This window comes from Hyperolius riggenbachi, chromosome 11, assembly GCF_040937935.1.
Source record: "Hyperolius riggenbachi isolate aHypRig1 chromosome 11, aHypRig1.pri, whole genome shotgun sequence".
Lineage (NCBI taxonomy): Eukaryota > Metazoa > Chordata > Amphibia > Anura > Hyperoliidae > Hyperolius > Hyperolius riggenbachi.
The window spans coordinates 189156438-189174410 of NC_090656.1; the positions used below are offsets into that span (position 1 = coordinate 189156438).

The 17973-nt window shown below is 41.8% G+C and overlaps 1 protein-coding gene across 1 annotated transcript in view; it reads left to right on the forward strand.

Annotated features, from left to right (window-relative positions):
- LRP5 (LDL receptor related protein 5) overlaps window positions 1–17973 on the forward strand; it is a 246308-nt gene that overhangs the window by 186239 nt on the left and 42096 nt on the right. Inside the window, exon 15 of the mRNA XM_068260971.1 lies at window positions 10826–11016. Coding sequence (XP_068117072.1) covers window positions 10826–11016 — 191 coding nt within the window. The remainder of the gene's footprint in view (window positions 1–10825; window positions 11017–17973) is intronic.

The window sequence follows — 17973 nt, forward strand, 5'->3', positions numbered from 1 at the left end:
GCAAAGTCCATATTCTCCGATGAAGCCCCTTTCCGATTGTTTGGGGCATCTGGAAAAAGGCTTGTCAGGAGAAGAAAAGGTGAGCGCTACCATCAGTCCTGTGTCATGCCAACAGTAAGGCATCCTGAGACCATTCATGTGGGGGGTTGCTTCTCATCTAAGGGAGTGGGCTCACTCACAATTTTGCCAAAAAATACAGCCAAAACGCCCTCCAACAGCAACTTCTTCCAACAACAGTTTGGTGAAGAACAATCCATTTTCCAGGACGATGGAGCACTGTGTCATAAGACACAAGTGATAACTAAATGGCTCGGGGACCAAAACGTTGAAATTTTGGGTCCATGGCCTGGAAACTCCCCAGATCTTATTCCCATTGATCATTCCTCAAGAGGCGGGTGGACAAACAAAAACCAACTAATTCTGAGAAACTCAAAGAAGTGATTATGAAAGAATGGGTTGCTATCAGTCAGGATTTGGCCCAGAAGTTGATTGAGAGCAAGCCCAGTCGAATTGCAGAGGTCCTAAAAAAGAAGGGCCAACACTGCAAATACTGACTCTTTGCATAAATCTCATGTAATTGTCAATAAAAGCCTTTGAAACGTATGAAGTGCTTGAAGTGCTTATAATTTTATTTCAGTAGATCACATAAACAACTGAAACAAAGATCTAAAAGCAGTTTAGCAGCAAACTTTGTGAAAACTAATATTTTTGACAGTCTCAAAACTTTTGTCCAGGACTGTAGTACATTACTAGAATGGCACTGGCATCGGAATGGCATTGGAAACCATCTCGTTTAGTGTAATCAGCTAAAAATAAACTCAAAAGGTGTTCCACACACTGTTTGTTTTAGGCAAGCGGCTGGGTGCTTAGACCCTATCGTGGATGGGGCTACCAGCAGTAGTTGGATGTAACTAAGCAACAGTTGTGCCTCCAATGAACAAACTTTAATCCACGTCAGAGGAAAGTACCACCTGTGCACTTCCCTCAAAGTATAGACCATTATACAGAAATGACTAACAATGTCTGACGATGGCATTTGGTTCTGCTGCTGAGCATACATTTATTATTTATTTATATAGCACTAACATCTTCCATAACACTGTACAGAGTACTAAACACGTAGTGGGGAGCTTAAATACATGAAACGCTCAAAATTGTACAATCAGGACATCCAGCAATACAAATACATTCATAGTTGATGAATGGCTTAAAATATAAATTACAGCAGAATATGAAACACTAGCAGGAGGTCCCTGCCATTGCAAGCTTACATTCTACAGGGTAGTGGGTTGGAGACATTAGGGAAGGAGACACAGGAGTTAGCGGATGAGGCAGTGAACCTCCAGTGCTACCTATAACAAATGTAAGGCTTGTCTGAAGAGGTGTGTTGAGAGTAGATTTTAAAAGGGTTTCAAAGAAGAGGTGATGCTCGTGAGAAGTCCTGGATGCGGGGAGTGAGAGGAGGTGACCAGGCTAGAGGACAAGAGGCTCTCCTGGGAGGAGCTATGAGAAAAGGTGTTCCTGAGATGATGGTATTTTTTTCTAGTACAGATTACAGTTTATTCATTGGAGGGATGACTTTCACGTATTTCTGTCTTACAAGCCAACATGGTAGCTGTAGACTCCAGATCACCATTTCTTCCTTTCTTTTTGCATGTCACAAGTCTATGCGAGAGCTACTGCAGACTGTCAAGATTTGAAAATGGTTTTTACTAGCTGTGGGCGTCTTGCAGTATTTGCTATTCAACCTTATAATTGCTGGCTTAAAGAGGGATTGTCAGCCACAAAATCTAATTCCATTTACCCACTGCACTGTGTTCATTATGCAGCCTGCAACCTCACCCCGCAAGCACTCCAATCTAATCAGAAATGTTTCTGAATCTTATCTCAGTCTGTCTGGCTCTATTTTTGCCATTGCCAACTAGAAGGAAGCTTGTCATCTCCCCTCCCAAATTCCCGCTCCTCCCTGGGCAGTTTAATGTTAAGCTGCTAAAATCTGATCCATGCTGTGCTCATATTTTTACAAAGCAAGCTAGCTATGGCAGTGCAGGTTCTAAGAGGAAAGAAAGTAAGGGAGGAAATGACATCAGGATTAGCTTCAGTCAGAAGGAATCAAGGTAATAAATGCCAGGAACAGAATTCTCTTTATTCACTATATAAAATTCACTGAAATAAAAAATGCAGACAGTACAATACATGTGTTATGTAAGTAGAACAAGTAGTTATCTACTTGTATATGTGTTTTTTCCCCTGGCATAGTATGGCTGACCCTGCTGCTTTAAAGCGGATCCAGGATGGAAAAACTAACTATAACAAGTAACTTGTCTATATATCTTATCTAAAGTTTAGATAGTTTGCACAGCAAATCTAGCTGCACACAGCTTCAACAATAGATGATTATTTCTTCCTGTGATACAATGACAGCAGCCACGTTCTGCTTGTGATCATTACACACAGGCAAGCTGCTCTGCATCTCCAGCCCTCAGCCTGTGAAAACTTCACTCCCCTCTCCTCCTCTCTCCTCCCCTCTGCCCCTAAAATCTCTGGCTAGTTACCTTCTCCTCCCCCTGCCCAGACTGAGCTCCCACAAGCCGTTGCTACATGGGTCTCAGAGTGCCTAGGCACTGGAGTAGCTGTGGGCGAGGCTTGTTTAGTTTATAGGGAATAAGGGTATTAAAACCATAAAAAAAAGTATTTGGCTTGAGGAATGCTCTATAAACTATATGTAAGGAACACAATTATGCAATTAGTAAAAGTGTATCTCGGATCCACTTTAAGCAGATTTGCCTAGCAGCAACCTGGCGATGTAGACTTTCCATGTATGTAAAATAACCCAAAGTACCGTAATTCATCTGTGAACTGAAAAAATAAGCCTCTGCCTCCTATGTGCCTGTTACAAATTGAATATGGCAGGTTTAAAACATAAGTTATGAGAAGCCATAACCTTCCCCTGTCTTCCTCTATGATTGTCAGGGAGAGACATATGGAACTTAAATTGTTTTCTTAAATATGCCAGTGAAGTCCCTGTGGAGAAGTAAACAAGTGGGTAGAATGGAAACCATGTGTAGTCCAGCTGACAAAGGGCCGGGGATGTGTTTGTAAATGGCTTGCTGAAGGAATTTCTATTTTTATCTATAGTTTTATCCAGTCGCATCTTGAAACACTGATAGGGAAACCATTAGGATTAACCCATGAGGATAGACATATGGCCTGATGCAGAAAGGGGGTAGTAAGTGTGCAGTGCACAGGCAGTGCATGGCAATTGTACCAGTGTGCGTCACCCTATTAGCGCACACAATGTACTGCGTGTTACCATAGCAACGCAAGCATTACCCCAGTAACGCGCTTATGTGCTGCCTGCGCACAGTAAATTTACCGCTACTTTGTGCTTCAGGCCCATAGCAACCTGGAGGAAGCATGCAGCCAAAGACGTCCTGAATGTTTGAACTTTACTCATAGTGGTTTGCTAGGCGATAAAGTTTGGAATGTTGAAAGGAACCAAATGTGTGAGACCTATGGATGCTGCCATATTTATTTCCTTTTAAACAATACCAGTTGCCTGGCAGTCCTGCTGATCTTTCTGGTCAGTGGTGTCTGAATCACACACCTGAAACAAGCATGCAGCTCATCTTATCAGATTCTTCATAGGCATCTGATCTGCATGCTTGTTCAGGGTCTATGGCTGAAAGTATCGGAGGAAGAGGATCAGCAACACAGCCAAGCAATGTGCATTTATTTAAAAGGAAAAAAAGCTGTCATATTATGATCTGATATTGATTTGGTTCCTATGCAGCAAGCTCAACCACAGTAGATTTCAGCGGAAATCTATTAAGCATTGCTTGAACCGCAAGTGTTGTTTGCACATTTTTTCAGCAGCAATAGCTCTGGAAATAACTATAGCTTTCACAAGCAGTTTTCACTTAAGGTCAAACTCATGCTATGCATTTTCAGCACAGGCTTAGCTTAGAATTCTCAGGTCTCTAACTTGTGTACCTGTAAAATTCACTTCAGTTCATAAATCCTTAGCAGCTGACAGATGCCTGCACAAATCCATTCAGCCTAAGAACCACCCCCCACCTACAGTCACACAGGTATTCAGGAGGGGGAGTGATTGCTCCCTTTGCTAAAGCCACACCTCTATGCTTACACTCAATGTATTTTTTTTTCAACAAAGCTTTATTTAATTAAGTAGAAATAACATTTTGTTAAACACACAAATAAAAGAACACAATGCCTGAACTTGGGCAATTATTGCATTTGTGCATTGCCAGAAAGCATGATACGAGCTGGAATCCCCATTCAAGTGATTAATGACATTTCAGCTGGCTTTGTCAATGTGAGGGAAAATAATGCTTCACACACATGTGACATTTGTAATTTGGCCGTCTTTTAAACACATTTGTTAAACACACTGAGCTTTGTAGATTTAATATCCTGTTGCTCACGTTATTTTTATGTGTAACACAATAAGGCTAATTGTTTTGGTTACTTAATTAAAAAAATGCGTGCTCTTGTTACTTAAACAGGAAAATGGCAAATATGTGTCCACGTATCTTCTTGAAATACAGTCTAATTGTTAGGCCAGGACGTGCAGTCCATAGAGGATACTACACAAACACACAAGCCAACTGTTTTACAATTTAAACAATTTATTTTTTCGCTTATTAAACCCGTCTGTTGTTTTTTATTTATTCATTTTAACAATAGTTTTTAAATTGCATAATAAAACACAAAACAGGAAAACTGTACAGCAGTACAGAGATTGGGCATGCCTCGTATATAACTAGGTATAGGAATGGTCACATTCAGTTAACATTCATTGTTCTATCAAATGTAATCACATCAAGTCATAGTCTACATTAGCATGAGTTCCTCCTTTACACAAAGAATAATGATCCAATCAGAAATCTATGCCTAGAACTTACCAAGAATTATTAACTTAAGCTATGTACCCACGTTGCGGTTTTACCAATGATTTTCTGAGCGACTATCGCTCGTTTACCGCTCTTGCGACATGGGTACAGGCGCACAATCACGCAAATGACGCTTAGCATCGTGCGACAATAACGACCGTCACGGCGGATCCCGATGCCACAGCACTTCTCATTTGTGCCCATCATGTAACTTCTCATGACGTCACGAGCAGGAAGAGGCGTCGCTTAACAACCGTCGTTAAGGGGACGTCACTGGACCTGTCGGGTGGTGTGTATGTAGCTTTAGCTCCCAAAAGAGAAGGGGAGGGCGAGGGCAAGAGGTTCACCAGCAGCAGATCAACCTTTCGTTTTGTTTTGACTTTTGGATACTACACTTGCTAACAGTGATCACAGGTTCAGCAGCCATTGAAATTGGCTCCTGACCGACTCTCGAAGCTCTGCTGGCAGAGTTAGTGGGCTTCGGTGATGGTAGAGAGGAGGGTCCGTGTGGCGTGACGTCGGTGAGCCTCGTTTTTTGTACCAGGAGTCTCTGGTCCTTAAAGAGACTCCGTAACAAAAATTGCATCCTGTTTTTTATCATCCTACAATTTCCAAAAGCTATTCTAATGTGTTCTGGCTTACTGCAGCACGTTCTACTATCACCATCTCTGTAATAAATCAACTTATCTCTCTCTTGTCAGACTTGTCAGCCTGTGTCTGGAAGGCTGCCAAGTTCTTCAGTGTTGTGGTTCTGTGATGCATCTCCCCCCTCCTGGCCCCTCTATGCACACTGCCTGTGTATAATGATCTCTTGAGATACAAAAGGAAGGATGTATACAGCCTGCTTGTGTATGAATGTATTTTCTATGTGTGGACATACTGTACATCAACCTACTTCCTGTTTTGGTGGCCATTTTGTTTGTTTATAAACAAACTTTTTAAAACTGTTTTTAACCACTTTTAATGCGTCAAGGAGCGGCGAAATTGTGACAGAGGGTAATAGGAGATGTCCCCTAACGCACTGGTATGTTTACTTTTGTGCGATTTTAACAATACAGATTCTCTTTATTATTATTATTATTAAGTATTTATATAGCGCCCACATATTACGCAGCGCTGTACAGTGTATATATATATATATCTTGTCACTAACTGTCCCTCAAAGGAGCTCACAATCTATCTAATCCCTACCATTGCCATATGTCTATATTATGTAGTGTAAGTACTGTAGTCTACGGCCAATTTTAGGGGGAGCCAATTAACTTATCCGTATGTTTTTGGAATGTGGGAGGAAACCGGAGTGCCCGGAGGAAACCCACGCAGACACGGAGAGAACATACAAACTCTTTGCAGATAGTGCCCTGGCTGGGACTCGAACCAGGGACCCAGTGCTGCAAGGCGAGAGAGCTAACCACTACGCCACCGTGCTGCCCCTCTTTAAGGGGCCAGAGACTGCTGGAAACGTTTATTTCCTTCATGCTTGGTACACACTCTCCAATTTACCGTCAGATAGATCAAGTGGTCTAAAGGATAGTTTTTGACATGTCCAACATGCTCACGATCAACATCGGGATCGATTTTCAGATCACAACTGCACAAAAACAGTCCCGTTACTATTAAAGTGACACTGAAGCGAAAAAAAAAAACACCTTATGATATAATGAATTGTACATGTAGTACGGATAATTAATAGAACATTAGTAGCAAAGAAAAGAGTCTCGTGTTTTTATTTTCTGGTATATAGCTTTTTTCATAATATTGCATCATACTGTCATATTTACAATTTACAAACTACACTCTCTATTTTAAACTATGAAACAGAGCAGAGCTAATGACCCTTTCAACTCCCCTGCAGTAAAACCTTATCTGAAGCTGCCTCTCTCTGTTTCTTTGATGTATAAGTGCTTCAGAAAACAGCACGGTGAGAGCTCAGAGAAGCTCTTTTGCATAGATAACAAGTGAAGTTTTTTAACTCTTCGACCTGGATCCCACTACAAAACTCAATCGCTAGTGCTTTCTGTGAGCGTTTTGTAAGCGATTTCATGAGCGTTTTTGGCAGCGATTTTAAAAAGTGTATTCTGCTTTCCAGCGGTTGTGTAGCGATTAGTGATTGGTCCTTTCAATTAGTTTGAATTATTTAACAGTGTGCAGTAACTTAAAAACGCGAGCAAAATTGCTCTGTGTAGATTTTGATGAGCGATTATGCCAGTGTTTATATACTTTACATTGCAGAAACGCTAAAAATGCTGCATGTCCTGCGTTTTGTGATTTGGTAATTGCAATCGCTCCAGTGGAATTTGGCCCATCCATTAACATTAGCTGAGCGTTTAGGGAAATCTCTAGCGGTTTGAATCGCTTACTAAACGCTCACAAAATCGCTCTAGTGGGTTCCAGGCCTTCCTGCACTGGAACCAATGTGAGACTCATATCTTCGCTACTAATGCTCTATTTCTTAGCTGTACTACACATACAAGTCATTATCTCATAAGTTTATTTTCACTTCAGATTCCCTAACATACCTGAATTTTACTTTTTATGGTCTTTGCTGTTTAAAACAAATGGCTTGAAAAAATGGAAAAAAAAATCTGACAAAGCCTGCAGGCGTTTGTTTTGCGAATTGTGCTGATTTAATATGGTTCCACTAACAGTGCTTTTCCAGACATCATGTCTGCAGTGTTGGGATGAGATATCAGCACGGCTGTGCACCAGGGAGTTCTGCAGACTGCAGTCGGGCCATAACCTCGCTGTGCAGAAATAGATGGGAATATTTTGGTGACAGTTCAGCGTTGTGCGTTTAGATGGAGTGCCGTATCCACAGCAGAACACAGGGTGCCCCGGGCCAATGTTTGTCTAGGCTACACATACCTCCCTTCATAGTTGGGAATTCTCCACGTAACCCAACACTGTGCTGACTTACAGCGCTGAGCCAGTATCGTCTGTAAAATAAAAGAAATTGGCCATTGTTTTCGTGAACCTGTGACCCCATCAGTGGCAGGGCTAAAGATCCCAGCGGCTGTCCGGGTGAGTATTGCCAGAAGCAACCCCCTCCCCCCATATCTCCAGGTATACAGTATCTGCCTGATTAGAAGTGATGTCACAGGAGTGGCCGTAACAGCTGCTAGTGGGTTTTATATGATAACATAATGAGCAGAAAGTCACTGAATGTCAGTTGGCTGGAGCAGTTATAACACAAGATACATATCAGCTCACTCAGCTTGTTGTCACCTCTACATGAATTTGATGTGGCCACAGGCAGCACATGGGAGTTTTGCTCTTGTGGTGGAGATGCTATTGCTGTCACTGGTGTAGATGTACTGAAGCCTTGTCATGTCTGTTACAGGAACCTGATATAGACTAGCTGCACCCCAGCCTTATAACCATATAATGGTAGATTCATTGGAATTTCCTAAGGATTGGTTCACATTATGCGTGTTGCTGTCAGTTTTGCTGTTATAAGCAAACTGCACCCCAGCCAGGACATGGCCTGTATGGAGGTTGTATATTATCCTTGTGTTTGCCTGGGATTTCACACACACACACACACACACCACTCACACCCCCCACACACACACACCACTCACTCTCACACACCACACACAAACAAACACACAAACACACACACCACTCACTCTCACACACCACACACACACACACACAAACAAACACACAAACACCACTCACACCCCCACACACACACACCACTCACTCTCACACACCACACACAAACAAACACACAAACACACACACCACTCACTCTCACACACCACACACACACACACACACACAAACAAACAAACACACACAAACACCACTCACACCCCCACACACACACACCACTCACTCTCACACACCACACACAAACAAACACACAAACACACACACCACTCACTCTCACACACCACACACACACACACACAAACAAACAAACACACACAAACACCACTCACACCCCCACACACACACACCACTCACTCTCACACACCACACACACACAAACACACACACCACTCACTCTCACACACCACACACACACAACACACACCACTCACTCTCACACACCACTCACACACCACTCACACACACACCACTCACACCCCCCCCACACACACACCACTCACTCTCACACACCACACACACACACACACACAAACACCACTCACACCCCCACACACACACCACTCACTCTCACACACCACACACACACAACACACACCACTCACTCTCACACACCACTCACACCCCCCCCACACACACACACCACTCACTCTCACACACCACACACACACACACACACACACACACACCACTTGTAACCATAGATTCATTGGAATTTCCTAAGGATTGGTTCACACTATGGACTTGATCCACTAAACCGTTTGCGTGTTGCTGTCAGTTTTGACGCACTGCACATTTCGGGCTTGATTCACTAAACTGTGATAATTCATATCACGGCGGCCGGTTTCACGTGAAAATTCGCAAGTGCAAAAACACGCGTGAAAACGAACGTGATATGAGTTATCAGGTTTAGTGAATCAAGCCCTATATGCGAGGTGACAGGACAGTCCTTAGACTTTCTTACAACCATTCACAGTGCAGTAATGCATTGATATGTGGTTACTAAGGACATTTTTGCGGACAAGGCATGCATTTTCCCCTCTAATGAATTGTGGCTGAAAACACTGGCATTGTAACAGACACTGTGGTGCATAGTATCACTAAAGCGTGTTAAAGAACACATAAATGCATCAGATAGTGTGAAAAAAGACTTAGATTGGTTCCAGACCATGCTTAGAACATTCTGAGACCTAATGAGGGTTGTCCTGGTTTAAGCAGCAGAAATGCTTCTTCATCTCTGATGTAGCTATGGCTGTGATGTCATTTTCCCTTCTTCCCAGAACACTCTGGAAGAGTAACTGATTTTTTCCGGTCAACAAATGGGGAAAAGTACACCTTACCAGCACCTGTGATGAATTTAGCCATGGAAATCAGGGTTTACAATGAGGTTTACAATGAGCAAACACTGACTGATTCATGTAAAAAAAAAAAAAGCTACTCTTTAAATTAACACAATGATACAACATAGCATGTAGCAACCATGGATACATATTTATAGTTAAAACCATAAAGAAACGTTTGACAGGCTTGTAAAGAGTGCCCCTAATTATTTGAACAACACCGTCATATATATATATATATATATATATATATATATATATATATATATATATACATACATACATACATACACACACACACACACACACACACACACACACACACACACACACACACACACACACACACACACACACACACACACACACACACACACACACACACACACACACACACACACACACACACACACACACACACACACACACACACACACACACACTCACTCTCACACCACATATATTATTAATTATATAAAACTAGTTATATAGTAAGGAAGTACATGCTATAGTGTGATAAATTCTGCACTAGGCCAAAGACTTACCATATATACACGCGGATAAGCCCCCTCGCACACACAGCACACACTCACTTTTGACCTAAAAAAAAATACACCAAACGCTATAAGCCGCTGATTGGCCAACCACCATTGCCCCTCCATGCAGAGCTTGCATTGGGTGTCAATAGGTCAGCCTATCCATGGTGATACAGTCCACATAAGAGACTGGCACAGCTGTCTGCAAATATAGCTCTTTTATTCCATAAGAAAAGGCAGCAGTGACAGACTGCTGTTTTGAGTATACACCTCCTTCTCAAACTGCTTATAGCCATCAATATGCTTATAGCCTTTTGTTTTTATCCATGGTGATATACGGTACCATGGCTGGTGAAAAGGTTGCTTAGTTAGGTAGCTGAGCTACCGTGCTTGATTTTTTGTTGTTGTTGTCCTTTTGTAGGTACATGTATTTCACAAACATGCAAGAGAGGTCTCCAAAGATTGAAAGAGCCGCTCTAGATGGAACAGAGAGAGAGGTCCTCTTCACCACCGGCCTCATCAGACCTGTTGCGCTGGTTGTTGACAACAAGCTTGGAAAATTATTCTGGGTGGATGCAGATCTAAAGCGTATTGAGAGCAGTGATCTATCTGGTAAGAAACCCTCTTTATCACAATTTATGTACAAAGTCAAATATCCAGAGGTATGCCTACAGATGCACATTGGTAATATTGGGAAATTTGGAGCTGCAGTTTGTTACCTTGTAGAGCCAAGCATACTAAAAAATTATTACAGTAAAATGTTTATGGTCAGAACATGTTTTTAGATGAGGCTTTCCATCTATCTGCCAAACTAGCAGTTAAACTAAACAGTCAACCAATGATAAGCAGCACAGAAGGAGGGAGAAGGACGGTATATCATGTCCAGATGTCTAGTTTTAGGTAAAATTAAGCCATGGGCAAAAATGAAGCCCCATCCATAGTACTGTACTTACTGTAAAGTTCCAATCTCTTATTTGGGTGCCTCTAATGAGTTTTTACGTTGAGTGATTGGGTAACCCTTGTTAGCACCAGCAGAAGTTGTTATGCGGTAGTCCTGTGTAGTTTTTCTTTAGCTTTTTTTTTAGTTTTAACCCCAAATCTTCAGGCAGCCAAGTGTGTTTGCTGTAAGGTTAGTGAATTGCAGTTATGTCCACACATCCACGGCAGAAACGTAAAAAAAGTTGCACCCATCTCCGGTTTTATTTAAGATACATTTTTACGGTGGGTGCTGTACCTGTCTGGCTCACGCAATTCACTAACCTTTTAACAATTACTTTTCTTAACCATCCAGATAATTAAATCTGTTTGGTCGTTTGAGCTCCAATTCTGCACTTTATTTGCACAAGATTTGTTTGGAGATGTTTCTTGGCTGTTTTGCTGCATCAGACATCCAGGGCCTTAAAAAAAACTAAGCTAACCCAATCCAGCAACCAGACCCCTGAAGCACGGCCACACTGTACCTGTGCAGTAGCACTGACCTGCTTGGGTTCAGGCAGAAAATATGCTACTGATCAGGCGCAGATGACTTGCGCTTGCTCGGTAGCACAGAGCCAGCTTTTTCCACTGGAGCTTAAGCAGGCCTGTGCTAGTGGGCATGCGTGAGCTGTCAATTAGCTCTTTTTCAGGGGTCTTAGTGCTGGAAAGGGCCTGCGGGGTAAGGGAAGCCTCTTTAGGATCCAGAAGCTTCCCCTCTCCGACGTAAGTACCCCTTACGGGCACTTTTTTTCCCTTCAGGTACACTTTAAGTATCTGTAAAAATGATGAATTCTCTAATGCTGGGATCATGCGTACAAGTAAATTTAAATCTAACAGAGTTGGATCAGTTTGTTTAGGGGTCAAAGAGTGGGCCAGTCTACCTTTCGAAAGAGGAAATGTACCGTATATTCCGGCGTATAAGATGACCCCCAAATTTTCCAGTTAAAATATTCATTTCGGCATATACTCGCCCTATAAGACTACCCCTCTTGACTCTTGGACATTTGTATACTGTACTGTATGTACTGGTGCTATACTGTATAAACAAGTACAGATACTGGTGCTGTACTGTATGTGGTACCCAGTATACAACAACCAACCAATCGCGGCAAGCGATGTACCTTACTGGCAATTGGCTGGTTGTATATTAAGCCTGCTTGGATTGGTCAGCTATCCCTGTCTCCAAGACTATCAGAGTGGTAGCGTAAAGATGCCTCTTTCACCCATCTGGCCCGCCCTTGTATACTATTTCCTCCTTCTCTGCCTCTAAGATCTCGCATATGCACGCAGGCACCGCTTCACTGCAGTCCTCAGGAGTGAGATCTGAGAGGCAGAGAAGGAGGTACGGTAATAGGATACAAGGACAGGCCAGATGGGTGAAAGAGGCATGTTTTTTCTGTGCACAACGCCGCTCTCTCTCTTTTTTTTTTCTATACCCCTGGCGTCTCGGATGCCTGCAGCTTGCTCCGCCCTTCACTTACACCTTCCCAGTGAGGTGCCCTCTCACCTCATCATCGGGACCGCGTTAAGTCACTTCTTTTCAGGAATCCTGGTGAGTGGATTTTCTTCTACCATACCTGAACAGTACCGCCCTTGCTAATTTCATACGGTTGCCACATACGGTGGGAATGCAGTCGCAAACGTTTTTTGAGCTCCCTGCACCGTATGCAGCAACCGCATATTCTCCAGTCCGGCTCGAAGTTTCAGCACCCGCCCTATAAGACAACCCCCGACTTTTGAGAAGATTTTCCTGGGTTAAAAAGTAGTCTTATACACTAGAATATACAGTACCTGTGTTCTAAAATATATATATTTTAAAATAACTCCTTTCTCTCCATTTTTTTCTGGAATATTTTATACCTTATGCCGAATTTCTTTTTTTTTTTTTTTAAATTGAGTAATGACAATTCCTCTGCTCTTTGTCCTTTTGGCTGTGAAATCAGAGTGCAGGGTTGCGACTCCACAAGTGACAAATTAAAATAAGATGAAAGCCGGTTGGTCGGGAAAAGGAGGATTAGAGGATATGCATCATTTAATCAGACAATTATGTTTTTCTGTTTGATCCATTCACACTTGTCTAGTAATCTGCTCTATTTAGTGAATAATGAACACAGCTGAAAGAATTTAGCAGCAGACTTGAACAATGGTGCAGTGCCAAAAACAAAGCCTACAGCTGCCAAGAGGAGCTTGTGCGTAGAATATGCATAGGAAGCTTGTGTACAAGGACATTTAAGGAGTCATGAATGGACTTAATCAAGCAAATAGGATTGGCGGCCTAATGGTACCTATAGATCATACATGGAGGTATGATCTGGCCAACATCGAGGATCTTCATTGGCCAATAGCTCTATAAACATGAAGGCTTGACTTGGCCAAGTAGTAGGAGATGTCTGGCATGGTTCCAAGGACCTTCCAGAAAGAGACCACGAGCCCCTTCTAGTGTAGTATTTTACTGAACCAGGTATATATATTTTGTGAATGAAAGTTACTCACAGGTATTTGTTGCAGAACCAACAGCCACAGTGTCGTACTGATGAGGAAAACTGTCCTCACTCGGGTCTTCCTATCTCCTGCAGATTGATGGGTCACTCTCTTAAAAATTTGTTAGGACTTCAAGGAACTCTAAACACAAAGCACCCCAAGAAGACTTGGGGAGTGAGGAATATATACTGGGATGGAATAGGAGCCCCAAAAGAAGATCAGCTGATTTCCATTAAAGTACAGTATATGACTTGGCCAAGTGTTCCTTTATGTACTGTGAGTAGGACCTTAAAGGGGCACTATGGCAAAAAATTGTAAAATTTTAAATATATGTGCAAACATAGACAAATAAGAAGTACATTTTTTTCCAGAGTAAAATGAGCCATAAATTACTTTTCTCCTATATTGCTGTCACTTACAGTAGGTAGTAGAAATCTGACAGAAGCAACAGGGTTTGACTAGTCCATCTCTTCATAGGGGATTCTCAGCAAGGCTTTTATTCTTTATAAAGATATTTCCTAAAAAATGATTTAAACAATGAGGCTAGCCTGCTTCCCTGCTTGCTACAGTTTTTGGCAGTTGGAAAGAGCAACTGCCATTCACTAAGTGCTTTTGAGAATAAATAAATCCCTGAGAATCCCTCATGAACACATGGACTAGTCCAAAACCTGTCGAAAATGTCAGATTTCTACTACCTACTGTAAGTGACCGCAACATAGGAGAAAAGTAATTTATGGCTCATTTTACTCTGGAAAAAACGTCTTATTTGTATATGTTTGCACATATTTTAAATTTTACAAATTTTCGCCATAGTGCCCCTTTAATAAATGAAAACTGTATGGCCAAACTGGCAACGACATTACTTACCACTCTGTTATGGCTGCTTTAGGTAATGAGAACAGGTTAAGCCCTGGTGGCCAATGTTTTTATGCCTATGCCTTCGGTGATGGAAGTGCAGGCATAATACATTCTTCCTTGTGTTTTCATCAGTGCCATTGTAGAGGATGTGGCAGTCTCTTTCTGGCTTTGCTAAAAGCTTCTCCAACCCTTCCAGCAAAAGTGCTAGGGCAGGTCTGAATAGCAGCCACAAAGGAGGGAAATCTTAAATGAAATCTTATGTTGATCTTGCTTGAACTGACCATCTTCTCTGTGTACCTTTTCAGGTAGATTGAGTTTTTGCTATGGCAGCACATGTATTCTAGCAGGCCAAGAACTTGGCTTCCAAAATAGCGGTCATAGGTCTTCTCTAACAGAGATGGTCAAGGAGATGCTAAGAATTTCACATTCATACTAATTTTATTAATTCTATACAAAAATAAGCTGCTTTGAAATGGCTATTGGTTGATTGGTCTGTTTTCAAGACTTAATGCATTTCCATAAAATTAACATAAGATGTGCATTATGTCACAACAACTATAATCCTGTTGACGAAAGGCCCACAGTTTCATAAAGGCAAGTGGGTTTTTTGTGTGTGTATGGGGGAAGGGTGTGAGTATGACTACCACAATTTCTGTTGGGATTTGGCACAGGAATTTGTAGGAGGAGTCATGGCCAGACTCTCGCCTACTTTCCTCCCCAACATTTGCCGATGTAGCACATGTGACTGAGGTGATACCAGACTCCTAACAAGTATGGTGTCTAGTTTACTAGTAGGAACCTATAAATGAGAACGTCTTTGTTTTGGGTGTGAGTGCTGTCTTCAAATGTTGGATGGCCACCTGGAAACTAAGCCATAGTAAACATTTGTGGAATTGGACCTTGGTAAATGTTTGTGTTGTTTGTGGCCTAGTGTCTCAACATGGGGTACATGTACTCCTAGGGATACTTTGGATAGATTTTGGGGGTTCTTGAACTTCTCAAAGTTAATCTATTACAGTAAGTTTTGGGATTAAAGCAATTATAATTAAAAGCATAAAGAGATGTTTGAAAAGCATTTGTACACAAACATATAGTACTCCTTACAAAGCTTTATGTGTCAATGGGTACTTGAGGCAATATTGTTCAGAATAGGGGGTACTTGACAAACATCACCTGTGAAAAAAGGGGTATTAATTTTGAGAAGCACTGGTTTAAGAGATATATGGTTAAAAATAGTGGCTATATATATATATATATATATATATATATATATATATATATATATATATATGCTCAGGCCAGGATTTCCATCACAGGAGCCTATAGGCACAAATGTTCTGTCACCCTAGACTTCCCCATCTACGAACCTACAAACCCCAGCAGAACTACACCACGTGTGCTGGCTGGCCCAGCTGTCACCTCTCCCCTACTTTCCATGCCTAGCGTAGGTAACTACAGGGGCCCTTAAGTATTAGGTAGCCAGAGATACCCTCAGTATTCATTAGCAAGAGGTGCCCCCGGCTTAATGTAAGTATCGTCAGTGGAATGCCGAGAGCAGGCTGAGTAACCTCTCATTTACACTCTCATCAGTACTTTGCACAGAGAAGAAGGGAGGGAGGCGCTCCAGGAGGGGAGTGAGCCGCCTTTTCATCATCAGGCGTTTTTAGGCACAAGCCTACAGTGCCTTATAGTTAATCCGGCCCTGTATATGCTGCATCTTATAAGACACGGGAAGCATTTGCTATCTCAATGTATTGATTGCAGAGCTTAGTGTGTTGTGTAAGAATCCCACTCATCTTTTGTTTTTCCTTCTCACTCTTTAGTCAGTTGTTCTCCATTCATTGTGTTTAGAGAAATATTTCAGTTCCTACGCACTCGTGTGCGTAAACAATATTTCTGGCCCATGTGGCATTTATTTATTATACCACCAAATAGGGAAAATATGTTTATTAAAGTCAGTGAAAATTAAACAGACAAACACACAATGATATACATGTGTGTCTTTATTTGTTTTCTTTATTTTCCACTCGTGTGCTGTTTGTCTGCCCTTGCCATGCGGCCCTTGTGTAAATGAAGACATTATTACACCCACTGACCAATCAATAAGTTCAGACCACTTAAAAAGCAAAAAGCTTTTTAACCCTTAGGCTGCTTCAGACGTCTGTAGGCGTTTGCAAATGTTTGCTTCCATACTACACAGATGTCCAAAAGCACCAAACTACTTTTGTCTGCTACTGACGGTTTTAGCAGTTTTTGTGTCCCCATACACCTTTGTCACAGAGGTCTAAAGGGATTTGGTAAGGAGTTTTTGCTCGCTGGCAACTTTCTACTTGACTTGAACTCTGCAAATAATTCCAAGTTGATGCAAAATTATGCAAATGTTACTGCAAATCGATGCAATTTGAAAAAGGGCCAATCAAACCCTTTCACTGCAAGATTTCATTAGTCCATTTACAGTTTAGATTTTTACAATAATTAGCATAATTCTGTATCAATATTATTATTACTGATTCATAAGGCGCCAACATATTCTGTGTCGCAGTACACAATAATTAGCATGTTTCGCAATCCTCTCAAATTTGTTTCCAACTCAATGACATCCCTACTGAGTAATATGGACTTTGGTACATGTAGATTTGGGCAAGCCGTTTAAAGTGAACCCGAGGTGAGAGGTATATGGAGGGTGCCGTATTTATTTCCTGTTAAACAATACCAGTTGCCCGTCAACCCTGCTGCTCTATTTGGCTGCAGTAGTGTCTGAATAACACAAAAAACAAGCATGTAGCTAATCTTGTCAGTTCTATCAATATTAAAGAAACCCTGATCTGCTTATTCGTGTTCAAGGTTTCAGCTATGGCTGAAAGTATTTGAGGCAGGGGATCAGCAGAGCTGCCAGGCAACTGGTATTGCTTAAAGGGAAATAATTATGGCTCCATATAACTCTCACCTCGGGTTCACTTTAAAATGCAAACATAGCTAGGCAGCAGCATACACACAGCAATACTATTCTCAGCAGGGGAAACTGGTCCATGATGAATGGATCGAAGCACAGATATGAACGGATCCTATGAAAAGCAATAGGATCTTTCACATTAGTCTGTTCAGAACAGATCCATTCAGTCCGTTCCGACAGAACGCATGTTTGGATCCTGCATGACTTTTCCAAATGCCAACGAGTTTACCAAGTGTATGGCATTGAAGAACCAAGCCAAATAGATCAGCAGGGCTGCTAGGAAACTGGTATTGTTTAAAAGG